This window comes from Pelophylax lessonae (assembly GCF_965119305.1).
Source record: "Pelophylax lessonae genome assembly, chromosome: 1".
NCBI lineage: Eukaryota > Metazoa > Chordata > Amphibia > Anura > Ranidae > Pelophylax > Pelophylax lessonae.
In genome coordinates, this window is record NC_138768.1 from 351952852 (window position 1) to 351967146 (window position 14295).

At 40.9% G+C, this 14295-nt stretch overlaps 1 protein-coding gene across 3 annotated transcripts in view; it reads right to left on the reverse strand.

The window, feature by feature from the left end:
• NTRK2 (neurotrophic receptor tyrosine kinase 2) overlaps positions 1-14295 on the reverse strand; it is a 305915-nt gene that overhangs the window by 240446 nt on the left and 51174 nt on the right. For all 3 annotated transcript variants that reach the window (XM_082261136.1, XM_082261135.1, XM_082261134.1), the window contains one exon: positions 11973-12130. In XM_082261136.1, the coding sequence (XP_082117262.1) occupies positions 11973-12130 (158 nt within the window). The remainder of the gene's footprint in view (positions 1-11972; positions 12131-14295) is intronic.

Genomic DNA, 14295 nt, shown 5'->3' on the forward strand with positions numbered 1-14295 from the left:
GCCTTCTGATAAAATGGAGGTTGAAGAAAACGGATGAAAGAGTGAAAGAGGAGAGGGAACAAAACCATTCTCAAAATGTCTAGCAGTCATTTCTCTACATTGCAGGAAGCCTATTATTGTAATAATATCTGCAGGAGTGAAGCCATTAAGATTCTTCTAAATGCATCTTTTTATCCAGAGTTTTATATTCTATACTGTATATTGTAATTAAACAGCAGCATGAAAATCTGACAGAATTCTATGGTTTGCAGGAAAGAACAAGAAAATGATCGAGAACATTTCACTACATGACTAGTTTATTCATTTCTGTGTTCTGTTGCTATAGAAACAAGTAAGAACTAGAATTACATTTTCACTAGCACAGTGCCTCTACATTTCTGCGGTGACAGGGGTGGAGGGACATAATGGCGAGACTCTCAAGTGTAAGTGCTATATTGCAACATGGGACTGCTGAACGCCACGTTTACAATTTTAATCAGTAATGAGGCTCTGGAAATTTCATGTGCCTAGTTAGCGCCATTTTCTTCCCTTCTTCCAAGAAAACACAGGTAGTGTTGCAAGGCAAGTAGTGAATTCATTATAATCAAAAGGTAGGGTATATTTCCTACGCTAGTTATAATTGAATGCTAGAATGAATAAATGCAGCCAGTTCTGATTATGCTTATGATCTTATCAACGCATTTATTAAGTAATGAAGGGTAACCTTACGGAAAGTCTTCGCCAACCGAATAAGCAAAGATGGTTTTTAGAAGGTCTATATTGTCAGTTTAGCAATTGAATTGATAGCTCACATTCAAAAACATTGCGGTTAATTTTCGAAATGCAAAAAGCTATTAAATCTGCAAAGGAACTTTCACTTTGCTAGGGAATTTTTCCTTAGCTTATTGAATGAGGTGAATCTCCACTGACTTTCATCATCCAATCATGAACAAGCGAAAACTCTTTTGTTTTGTTTTTTTTCCTTGCATGTGATTGGGTATTTTTTGCAAAGTGAATTGTCGCCACAGTCACTAAGTTAAGGATAAGTCTCTTTGCCATGGTCATAGCAGGACAATAGCAAAGTATAGGAGCATGGGCGTCCGCAGAACTTTTTTCAGGGGGGGGCATCATTTTAAGGTCACCCATGTTCCGCCCCTTCCCCCCCCATAGATCCCCCTTTAGAGCAGGCCAGGGTGCCTCATAGATCCCCTTTAGAGCAGGGTCCCTATAGATCCCCCTTTAGAGCAGGCCAGGGTCCCCATAGATCCCTCTTTAGTTTTACCTTTTCACCTATATTCCCCGTGCTACCAGGTTTCCCTGCACCACCAGGTACTCCAGGCACTCCCTGCAAAGAATATATATACATATATATATATATATATATAAATATATAGCCAAAATGACCCCCTTTAGAGCAGGCCAGGATCCCCATAGATCCCCCTTTAGAGCAGGCCAGGCCAGGGTCCCCCATAGATCCCCCTTTAGAGCAGGGTCCCCGTAGATTCCCCTCTTAGAGCAGGGCAGGAAATTTCCAGGGGGGGGCACTTGCCTCCCCTTGCCGCTCCTTGCGAACGCCCATGTATAGGAGATGGGAAAAGAAGCATTAAGAGTCCTTCCACATGATGCACCATCTGGTGAGGTCCATTCTCTGCTCAGCGGTGATCGACCAGCCGATCCCCGCTGAGCAGGCAGGTTCAGATCCCCGCTGTCCTCTATGGGGGAATCGGATGAGAACGGACAGCCGCTGGACAGATGGAAAATAGGGTTTCCATCCGTCCGGATTTCACGGACAGGATCGGAATCGGATAGCAGCAGGTGTCAGTGGAGATGTCTCCGCTGATATTCGCTGCCCCATAGGGATGCATAGAGGATCCGATCAGGTCTGACAAAAAAACTGACAGGGGGGATCTGATCGGATCGTTCGTGTGAAAGTACTCTAACACCAGAAAGATTACCGCTTTGCCCTTCAGAATGAACTGGCATTCAGGTATAATGATGGTGCCTGAAGGTTGATTTAACTTTTCTATAAAACATTTTACACCGCCATATTCTTATTGAAAACCTTATTAAAATAATGGAGACAATTGACAGAAAAAATAGCTAACCCTTATTTTTAGTAGTTAAAGTGACCTTGTAACTTTAGAAAGCATTTCCAGTGAAAGCATACTTGTAAATGAAGAACACTGTAAGGCTTCATGCACACTTGCTTTTTTTTTTAAGCTAAAGAAACGCTGCAAAAAATGCTGGATAAAAATGCTGGTAATAGCTTTTTGTAGTAGCATTTTGTTTAGAAGCGTTTAGAAGTGTTTAGGAGTGTTGAAGAGCATTTAGAAGTATTAGTGTTTTATTATTATTTTTGCAGGTCCTTAAAAAAAAAAGGAAAAAAGTGAAAAAAAAAAAAAAAAAACACTATTAGTAGCATTTAAGAGGAACATTTCTGCTGGAAAAACGCTCCAAGAAACTCTACAAAAAAATGTTTTTCTGCTTCTAGACGCTGGAGCTCAAAAAATGCTAATAGTCTAAAGTAGTGTGCATGGACACATAGGATAACACAATTTAGCTTCTAGGAGCAGAAAAAAATGCTAATAACAGCTTCTATGAGCTTAAAAAAACACTAGTGTGCATGGAGCCTACATAATCACCTTTCCCAGTGCCCATGCCACTAAACGCCACTCCAATCCCAAGCAATGGACCCACAAATTCTGCTGGGAAACATGATGCTTCTGAGACTGTCAATGTCCTGGGTTCCCTTTAGCTCCCACTTATTCCTCCTGCTGACTTCCATGTCAGTAGAAAGTGGTGATTTGGAGGTCAGCAGTGAGAGCTGCAGGGACACAGAAAATTGACATCCCACAAGTGTTGGTTTCCCAGCGTACTTCAGCAGACCATTTCTCAAGACTACCACTGCTTTCGCCCTCACTGGAAGAGTTTTCAGTAGTGATAGGGTCACTATAATAAGACCTTTTTTTTTTTACTAATAGTAAGCTCTGTAATCAGTGACAAATTTTATGCCAAATTAGTAGCTGTCCCTAATCATCATCAAAACACAAATGTAATTCATGTTGATCGATAGCCCTTACACTTAGGTTTTTTTTTGTCACCTTTTACGGCCTGCACAGAATATCCTTCATTTTTTTACGATTTGCTAGACTAAGTATCGATGGAAGTTCAAATCTTATGAAACCTTTCATAACTCTTTCCAGTATTTTAAGCAATAATAACTCTTTTTCTGGACACCTCTGATTTTTTTTTTTGAGCATGCTGCATCTCAAAAGAAATCATTTGTGAAGAGCAGGTAGGGTGAATCAGATCTGCACCCAATTTAAATTACACAAGAGCCAATGTCTGGAATACCTGTTCTTTCAAGATGCCAACCGAGAGGATTATCTAAAGGTTTTATCAATATGCTTGATTTTCAAATTGTCTATTTAAAATAAAAATATGACAGTGTGCATATTTTACCTATTGAATAAGACTGTCTTTATATCTATCTATCCGAAAAACAGAACCCAATGGTGCTAGAGAGTGAGTATAGTGTTGGCTCTGTCTGCCTATCAGAGGAGCCGCAGGCAAATTCTATATTGCTTTCTGCATAACAGAGGGCAGGATCTGTGAGTTAGGTCTCATGGTGCTCAGTGTGTGATTCATCTGGTCATGGGGAGTTTTTCACGCTGGTCCAATAGGGAGGCATATTGGACAGTGGAGAAAACCTGACCAATGGGTACACAGGCTTTGATACAGCCTCAGTGATTGGCACAGACTAGTTGTCTTGGTGCATTCTGGGGTGTGGTATAAAAGCCAGGAGCACATGTGCTCCAGGTCTTTGGCTGGTGAGCAGAGTCCCAGAGGGAGGGTAACGTCTGTCTCCTCCTCTGCATCGGTGGCATGTGGTCACAGGCAGTCGGCCTGGTGAAACACAAGGAAGGAGCTGAACCCAGAGGTCCAGGAGAGCTGACTGGAGGGGTTGAGACACTGGAGAACCTGGAAAAACAGTATTGTGAGTACAGGGGATCGTGTCTAAGGGCCTAACCTGTGAGGGAGCCACCCTGGAGTAGAGTAGTCAGAGAACGGCTGTCAGCTGGTGGAATGAAAGGGGGTGCTAGGTGAGTACCCTGTAGATAGTTGCTCAATCAAGTCTTCACTACAGAGACTTTATCTTACATTCATCTAGTGACAAAGTGAATCTGCAGCTTGGTTGCATCTTCAGATAGGAGTCCTCATCAACTGTGAATAGTTCAATTCTGGAGTATCCCACTCTATCCCTTCTCCCATCCCTATTTAAAATAAAACAACAAAAAACAACTACAACCCCTAGACTGCTCATCTACTGAGCCGGAAAGTAAAGTGTTAGGTTTGTGCATGCAGTTGCTAACGGTAACCAAGAGGGACCCAGAAAGGTGAATGATTCAGCAGTCCTCAAGGGGGCAGTGCGACACCAACTTAGAGGCTATTGATATAGAAATAAAGAACACTAATAAAGGGTCACAAACAATTTATCATAGCTGTATGCTCATTATGCAGCAATTGTGAATTGCCTACAATTGCATTTATCATTTTTTCTTTTTTTTTTTTAAAGTTAAACAATTTTTAACTAAAAAAATATATTTAACAATACAAAGTTAAATCTTGAAATCATGGCGCCAGATAAATGCATGCCAAAAAAGGAATTAGATCTGTTACAATACTGGAACTTTTCATGCTCAATATCTGTACATGGTTTTTCAACCAAAGAATATGAGAATGCCATTTACTTTCCATGACTAAACATGTACAGATCACAAAGTACTGTTAAAGATATAGTCTGCTATAAAGAGAATAATTTCAGGATGATAACTCTATAATGAGTGAGATTTTGACAATACATATTATGATTTATTGAATTTAGATTGACAAAATAAGTAAGATTTCCACTGAGTTAATCAATAGTTTTGAACACAACCAGTTATATGAATTATAATCATTTATCAATTATATATTAAAGCAACTATTAGCCTAGATTCCTTTCAGTCTCACTGTAGATTGTATGCATATCCTCTATTTAGTGTGTGTTATCCAAACCAAGTGCATGAATTTAAAAAGTGGATTCCAATTTACGGAATGTATAAAAATTCCGTAGAAATTACTTCCAACAATAGAGCAAATGTTTTGACTTCTTAGTTCCCAGAAACCTCATATCTCCATATTGGTTTCATGTATTATAAAGCATTGCTGGTAGAAGGGATTCTGGCCATATATTATTCTTCCTCTACTTGTCCATACTACTGTTTCCCTCCCTCATGGGTAGAAAACCTTGCCAAAATGACCAAGAAGACAGCTTACTGATGTCATTCTTCTTAGGTCATCTTTATGATTATTTTTACTTCATCAATAGAGAACTTAGTGGGTAAGGAGAAAGACATGTGGAGTGCTGATGCCCCCATTGTAAAATCCATGTGAGTGGAAGAAAAGTAAAAAAAGAAAGCTCAGGGGTGAAACCGACATGAAATAATACAGATGGTAGGGGTTGTCAATAGCTGTTTTCTTGAAAGCCACTTTAAAAGAGCTTCTCAACTTTCTCTTTGAATGATTCTCTCCTAAACCTCCAGGACTACTAATATATTATGCTATTCAGAGCCTTCCTCTTCTGCTTCACCTCCTTCATGCAGTTCCATGGACATGGTGTACAGTTACTTTTCAGAGAAAGTTATAGTGGTGGAACTGAAGCCCAGGAAAAGAGGTGCCAATGGGCATGATGAGCTCCTCAGTATGGAAGAAAGCAGACTGTTACAGTAGTTAAAGATGCAGCTGGCCTTCACTGGATCCTTTCTTTACTTCAAACATGTGAGCAACTTGTCATAATCATGTTATCTGGCCCCAGGCAGGACATATTGCATACCAGGTCATTTTTTTCCGTTTGCCACAACCACCTGGTCCAGCACTGGCATGTGTTTTGCACCAACGTCTCTACATTTATGGCCAGCCTTAGGCAGGAGATTTTTGATTAGTATTAGAAGATTAATATATTGATGACTTACGTCTCACATACAACACACTGAAGCAGGCTTTTAGGTTTATTTCTTAACCCAAACTCCAGAAAAAAGGTTGGATGTCTTTAAGCACCCCAGATCTGTTGTGCTACATTGGGGAGTCCTCTCTGTTTATTTTATGGCCAACATTACCCATCAGTTGAGTTGCTTTTTTACTAAAGGGATGGGGCGTGTATTTCCCAGCTGATCACTTTTAGTTTGCACCCTATGTCTATTACTTAGCCATTAGTTTTTCATTACCAGTCATAGATTGGAGCAGATTGGGGGAGGATTGGGCGATCTCCAAGCCCATCTGTTTCCCATCCATCCATCAGCATTCATGTACTTCCCTTGTGGAGACACTCAGACACTCAGGTTGAGTAGTGTTAAGAAGTGTTAGGACTGCAAGATACACAGGGAGCCTTGTTGTTGGCCTTGCAGCTTATACGTACGTTTGCAAATGTGTGTTAACTAAACCCCTGTTTTTAACCTAATTTATTAGACAGGTATATTTGGTTTATTAGCAGACTCATGGGTAAGTATATCAAACTAGGGACCGGCTGGTTCCCACACACCTTCTATAATCCCCCTTGCTTTTCAATTTTGTTAAGTATAGGGATGGAGACGCTGAGCAGTGCCTGCCGGTGTCTCATCTAAAGTCCCAAAACTGCCCATTTTTTGTACCTTGTCAGGGATGGAGACACTTGCTTTACAGGCAGGTGTCTCACTCAAAGTCCCCCCTTTTTACTAAAGGGATGGGGGTGTGTGTTTCCCAGCTGATCACTTTTAGTTTGCACCCTATGGCTATTACATAGCCATTCGTTTTTCATTACCAGTCATGGATTGGAGCAGATTGGGGGAGGATTGGGCGATCTCCAAGCCCATCTGTTTCCCATCCATCCATCAGCATTCATGTACTTCCCTTGTGGAAACACTCAGACACTCAGGTTGAGTAGTGTTAGGAAGTGTTAGGACTGCAAGATACACAGGGTGCCTTGTTGTTGGCCTTGCAGCTTATACATGCGTTTGCAAATGTGTGTTAACTAAACCCCTGTTTTTAACCTAATTTGTTAGACAGGTATATTTGGTTTATTAGCAGACTGGTGGGTAAGTATATCAAACTAGGGACCGGCTGGTTCCCACACACCTTCTATAATCCTCCTTGCTTTTCAATTTTGTTATGTATAGGGATGGAGACTCTGAGCAGTGCTCGCCGGTGTCTCATCTAAAGTCCCAAAAGTGCCCATTTTTTGTGAGTTGCTTTTTTACTTTTTTTTTTCTTATAATAAAATAGAACCTTATAATAAAATAGAACCTGCACTTTATTTGTTCACCTGCATGATACAATCTATTATGTCCTCCTTGGCTGCTACATTAACAGATTATTCTGCATGGGTAAGGATTAAGTCAGTGTAAGATACTTGTACATGTACAACTCCTAGGTGTTTTGGGCAGTAATAATTTTGTTTTTGTAGTGTTACCAGCAATGTTTTGAATAGGTTATATTATAGCTTCATTTATAGCGGTAGTAAAGTCAGCTTTGAGATTTTTACCTACAAGTAAGCCATTCATAAAGCTTACCTGTAGGTAAAATCAATATCTCCTAATTGTGCACCATTGAGGGGATATTTGCTCTTTACGGTCTATGCGCTTTGAGAGTAATGTGCTGTAGCCGTGACTCCCGCGCAGGTCATCGTGGCTCAGCTATGCAAGATGCCGGAGCTTGCAAACCCTGAAGGAAGACCAGTTGAAGGTGAAAGCCCTGTCAGCAGTGACAGCGCACCGCTGGAGGGCTTCGTTCCAAGGTAAGTGTTTTATAATATGCTAGCATGTGATGCATACTAGCACATTATGAAATTGCCTTGCAGGGGATTTTTTTGGTCAATGCTGTGGTTTATTACCGCTTTAAAGTGGTAGTAAACCGCAAAAAAAAAAACTCCAAAAAAATGGTCCCCTGCAAGAGAATAGCATAATGTGCTAGTATGCAATGCATACTAGCAAATTATGAAAAACTTACCTTAGAACGAAGTCTATCAGTGGTGCGCTGTCACAGGGCTGCCATCTTCACCCTGTCTTTCCTCCAGGTTCGCGGGCTCCAGCTGCTTGAATGACTAAGCGGCAATGACGTAATTCCAACGCATGCAAGCCATCCATTGAGAGTGCAGTGCGCATGCACTAGTGTGACATCACCAGTTGTTACTATTGTAAATATCTACTAAACAATGCACATTTCGGAGATATTTACTGTACCTACAGGCAAGCTTTATCATAGGCTTACCTGTAGGTACAAGTAAACAAGGTGGGCATTACTACCACTTTTAGGCAAAGCTTAGGTTTAAACGTTTCTTTTTTTTTTTTTTTTAGATGCTGTATAGAACAATTAGAACCACTGTCAGGACCAAGTAAGTCAGAGTGTAATGGGAAACTTTTGTTGTCACCTGTTGCTATCATGCCTCATTGGGGAGATTTCCCCCCACTTCCTGGCTAGGAACCACAACATGAAGAAAATAATACAATTCCCTAACATGACAGAAAGTTGCCATTGGAAAAAGTGCCCCCATCGAAAGATTTCACCTACTCTTTCAGTGAGAACTGTAGAATTGTCGCTATCATTGCCTGCTCCAGTGACAACAGTCACTAAGACAAATTGAAGGGTTAGATCTCCCCAGCAGGGAAAGCATTAATTAGCTAAAAGTAGATCTAACCCTTTTCCATTCTATCCAATAAAATGATAGCTTTAGACACATGTTAAGAAAATCCTATCTATAGCAAATATCTTACTTCCAACCTATGGATCTCTGAGGCTGGGCTCTGCTCTGCTAGGAAACAATGAGTATTTACAAGCACACTGTAGGTCTTTGTGGTTCACTATGAACTGCTGAACAGTAGAAGCAAAAACCTTTCTGGCCGCTATAGCTGAGTTGAAAGGTTTTCTACCTCATAGTCTTATCTTGGTTTACATTTTCAATTAAATGTAGTTGCATGTGTTTAAAATTGTTGTAATGACTTTAACTTGCTCCTTGTACAGAGGTAAATCCAAAATACATAGACCTGGTTATATACATAACATAGACCACCACCAATAAGGTCTATTGAGGTGGCTCATGAAGGCACTTTGGGGGGCGGTGGGCATATGCCATAGTGCATAGCAGGCACTCTGCCCTCAGTGCAGTTCAGTGACACAGAGGCTGATAAAATCACATGCCCAGCATTACTGAACTCTGACTGGTCTCTGCAACTGTCACACAGGCATGCGCAGAGGCTGGGCCTCTTCAGTGACATGGGGCCTGTAAAAAACACAGTGCTGCCAGCCACCTACCTGCCTGTGTGACAGTGACTTTACACAGTGATGCTGAGCCTGCATTTTGAACAGGCTCCACTTCATTGAGCTGACTGCCTGTGTGTTTGTTAGCTACTGCTGCTTGAGGTGACCATCTTCGCCAAGAAATGGCTTCCTTGGGCAGCATCTGCCCAGATTACAGCTGATACCATATTCCATTGGTAGTGCAGTTTTTTTTAAATACCATGTCCGAAACTTAAAAGAAATCCACTGAGCAGATGCCTTTGTAAACCTCTAAAGCTGTAATGTTCCGGTACCTATGGTACCCTTGTTCCTATATTTCTCCTCTCTTTGCGTCCCATCTTGTATATACAAAGGACGCATACACCTTTAAGAACGGATGACATCACTGCCGAGCGCCGCTATGAGCGGCTATATCAATCGCCGGTTTGCTCTCACTCATGGCTCGTTCAAACCCACATGTTCATCGCACCTACGCCTGAGAAGTCGGAGCTGCTGACATACCTTCCTTGCTGAACTAAGCCGGAAACCTCGCTGGTGATCCGTATCCCGCTACGGGATCACCCCTCTCCTCTGGACATTGTATTTCCTAACCTATCTAAGTGATAAGTACCCCGCAGGGGATTCTTACTAACCAATCTCCTACTGTCATCTACTGCAACTACCAAGACTATCTGTATCTATCTATTCACTATCATCTGCATAAGACTGTTAGCTCTTGGGACTACCTTAAACTATCCTTGCACTAGGTTACTCTGTCTAAAGTATACTCCATCTGTGTCCTCTTACCATCTGCACTATACTTGACATCAGAACCTATCTGCTTACCATCACCTGCAACTCTCCTATACTACTTCTAGTGCTCACCATACAATAGCCTGTCTCTCATCTATATATCCTCATATACTCTGTCCCTCCATTAAACATCTATTAATATATATAGTATATAACAGGCTGTACACGGTGATGAAGTCCTGAGAGTTGGATATGTTGTTCAACACATTCTCTACAAGGCTACTGAGTGTAATAATTCTGCAGCTGTAAATCCATCCGCAAACAAAAACGCATGAACGTTACAAAAGCTTGTCTAAAGCTTGTCAAACTCCAGAAGTCTGAAATGCTAATATCACCCTTCTGCAAGTACATAAAATGTTTGGATGGAATTTTCCAAGGTTCCAAGTATGTAAGACACAGTTGCATATTCTGTCAGTATAAATAATTTTAGTGTCACATTTAACTCTTGATATGCATAGACGGTAGATGTATGTCCTAATTATTTTTTTTCCAGTTTTAGATTCAATGTTCTTTACACGCACATGAACTTTAATGGCATCCCAGTCTTAGTCTGTAGGGTTCAATATTGAGTTGGTCCTCCCTTTGCATCTATAACAGTTTGAACCCTTCAGGAAAGGCTGTCCACAGGGTTTAGGAGTGTGTCAATGGAATGTTTGACCATTCTTCCAGAAGCGTAGTTCTGAGGTCAAGCACTTATGTTGGATGAGAAGGCCTGGCTCGCATGCACCGCACTAATTAAACCCAAAGGTGTTCTATCGGGTTAAGGTCTGGTCCAGTTCCTCCATCCCAAACTCGTTCCTCCATGTCTTTATGGACCTTGCTTTGTGCAGAGATCCAAATCATTTGGTGGAGGGGGGGGGATTATGGTGTGGGGTTTTTATTTCAGAGGTTGGGCTTGGCCCCTTAGTTCCAGTGAAGGGAACTCCTAAGATGTCAGCATACCAAGACATTTTGGACAATTTCATGCTCCCAACTTTGTGGGAACATTTTGGGGATGGCCCCTTCCTGTCCCAACATGACTGCACACCAGTGCACAAAGTAAGGTCTATAATGACATGGATGAGGGAGTTTGGGCTGGAGGAACTTTACCTCAATCTGAAAGAAGAAAGTATGGGCCAACTCAATATTGAACTCTGCGGACTAAGACTGGGATGCCATTAAAGTTTATGTGCGTGTAACGGCAGGTGACACAATACATTTGACACTATAGTGTATATGCCCTGTCTAGCTGACCTGTCATCCGCCTGCTCAGTGGGGATTGGCGGATCGATCCCCGGAGAGCAAAATGGAGTCCACCGGGCAGAAAGCCGTGTGAAGGGACCTTTAGTTACATCATGTTTACAGTGTATTCAGCAGATGAGCTGTTCTCACTACAACATTTGAGAGAAAATGTCATTTATCATCTTTGTTTTTATTTTCAGTACTATAATATAGCATTGCATATAGCAACCTATGGCCTTAGACATCTAGTCTGTTAGGAATGAGCAATTTTAGAAAACATAAATACAGCATTATTCCAATAAACTACTCTTTGACCAGACCATAGAACAATATGTGGTAATAATTTCACAATGTTTCTACATTGCTGGCATTTTATCTGTTTGTTCTTTTTTTGTAAATTGAAAGGGGTCACAAGTAAATGAGCTGTAGTTTACACATATTTGCTGGGTATAGGCAATTAAGCATAAAGCTTGATTCCTTGTACATTCTATTTAGCCATGTTGAAGATGATACAAGAAAAACTGGTTTATTGTTTTTTGAAAGAGATACCAAAAAGAAAATAAGATTAAAAGAGGGTTGATTTCATTCATCTCTAGATTAACTAGTAGCCATCACTTTAGACTGAATTCTGATTGCTGTTTGAAAAGAGGAAAACTATAATTGTAACTTACCACAGTTGGGTATGTGCATAACACTCACTGCTACCCTCTTATCATTCTCATTGAAACAAATGATGTTCTGCTTGTCCATGTTAAACATGTTTGCCTGTTGAAACACCTTTATCCACATTATATCACAGGAACACAGGAATGGATTGTCACTTAGACGTCTGAAAGAAAAGTTACATTTTTAACAACAACTTTCAAAATGCAATAAACCTTCACATTCACTTTTTCAGACATAAGCTTTAAGACACATAACTTTTTACACATATGGATTAGTATTATTTCTTTGGTTAACTTGAAGTCAGCTCTAAAGGTTTCATAAATACAGTGCATCCAGAAAATATTTACATCGCTTCACTTTTTCCACATTTTATTATGTTACAGCCTTATTCCAAAATGGATTAAATTCATTATTTTTCTTCAAAATTCTACAAACAATACCCCATAATGACAACATGAAAGCAGTTTGTACAAATTGTTTGTTGCAATCTTTGCAAATTTATAAAAAAAAAAAAAAAAAAAAAATCCCATGCACACAAGTATTCACAGCCTTTGCTCAATACTTTGTTGAAGCACCTTTGGCACCAATTACAGCCTCAATTATTTTTGAGTATGATGCTACAAGCTTGGCACACCTATTTTTGGGCAGTTTCTCCCATTCCTCTTTGCAGGACCTCTCAAGCTTCATCAGGTTGGATAGGGAGCATAAGTGCACAGTCATTTTTAGATCTCTCCAGAGATATTCAGTCAGATTCACATCTGGGCTCTGGCTGAGCCACTCACAGAGTTGTCCTGTAGCCACTAACTTTGTTATCTTGGCTGTGGTGTTTAGGGTCATTGTCCTGTTGGAAGATGAACCTTCACCCCAGTCTGAAGAGCTATCTAGAGAAGGTTTTTATCAAGGATGTCGCTGTACATTGCTGCATTCATCTTTCCTTCGATCCTGATTAGTCTCCCAGTTCTTGCCACTGAAAAACATCCCCACACCATGATGCTGCCACCACCATGCTTCACTTTAGGGATGGTATTGGCCAGGTGATGAGCAGTGCCTGGTTTCCTCAAGACATGACGTTTGCCATTCAGGCAAAAGATTTCAATCTTTGCTTCATCAGACCAGTGAATTTTGTTTCTCATGGTCTGAGAGTCCTTCAGGTGCCTTTCGGGAAAACTCCAGACAGGCTTTCATGTGCCTTTTACTGAGGACTGGCTTCCGCCTGGCCACTCAACCATATAGGCCTGATTGGTGGAGTGCTGCAGAGATGGTTGTTCCTCTGGAAGGTTCTCCTCCCTCCACAGAGAAATGCTGGAACTCTGTCAGAGTGACCATCGGGTTCTTGGTCACCTCCCTGACTAAGGCTCTTCTCACCTGATCAATCAGTTTGGCCAGGCGGCTTGCTCTTGGAAGAGTCCCCATGGTTCCAAACTTCTTCCATTTAAGGATAATGGAGGCAACTGTGCTCAGTGGGACCTTCAATGCTGCAGAAATCTGTGCAATGCTGCACCTCCCTCTTGAAGTGCCCATTCAACGATGAAGGACAAACACACTGCTATTAACCTAGTAAGGGCCATTTACACAAGAAATTCTGCCTAATTGGACACATCCAGCAGTAGAATTACCGAGGAGAGCCTTTCACTTACTGTACCTAGATGGAATAGGGCCATCTTACTTTGCCTTAATGGAATTATGAGATCTCACTGGCCAAGCTAGCAAGACAGCAGCTATATAGCAAAAGGTAAGTGGACTGTTCATGATCTTGTCAGTTGTTATCAGCAACAGGATTGCTCATGCGCCTTGGGCCTAAGGCAAAGTCACATTCCTTTTGCTGGCGACATACCAGCACATATGTCTCTTTTGCTGGCTGGTATTTTTTAATTGACTTATATTATTGAGATTGAGACAGCAAAACTTAGAAATCTGTACTGCTGATGAAGTACACTGGACAAATTACTGGAAAAGCAGATTTTTCACTCATCTTGTTCACTCATCAAGTTCTTTACAAGTGCTACTAGTAACCACATAGCAGTACTAGGCTTTTGTATTAAAAGATTAATTTAAATAGAAATAGCAGAATGTCTCTCAGTCTAATCAATGGTTTAAAAGGGATGGGACCATCAAACGTGGGTATTGAGCAGTTTAATTTACTAGAATGGTTAACATGGAAGATTGCTGATAAGTGTTGATGAATCCATATATCAGTTACTCTTAATTCTTAATGTTGTGATGACCTTGCAAGTTGCATTCCATTTAATCTCCTGACTAGTACTCTAAAGATCATCTAACAGTATTGCTTAGCTGTACAATGTCACAAAATGCTTTAAAAGGACCCTT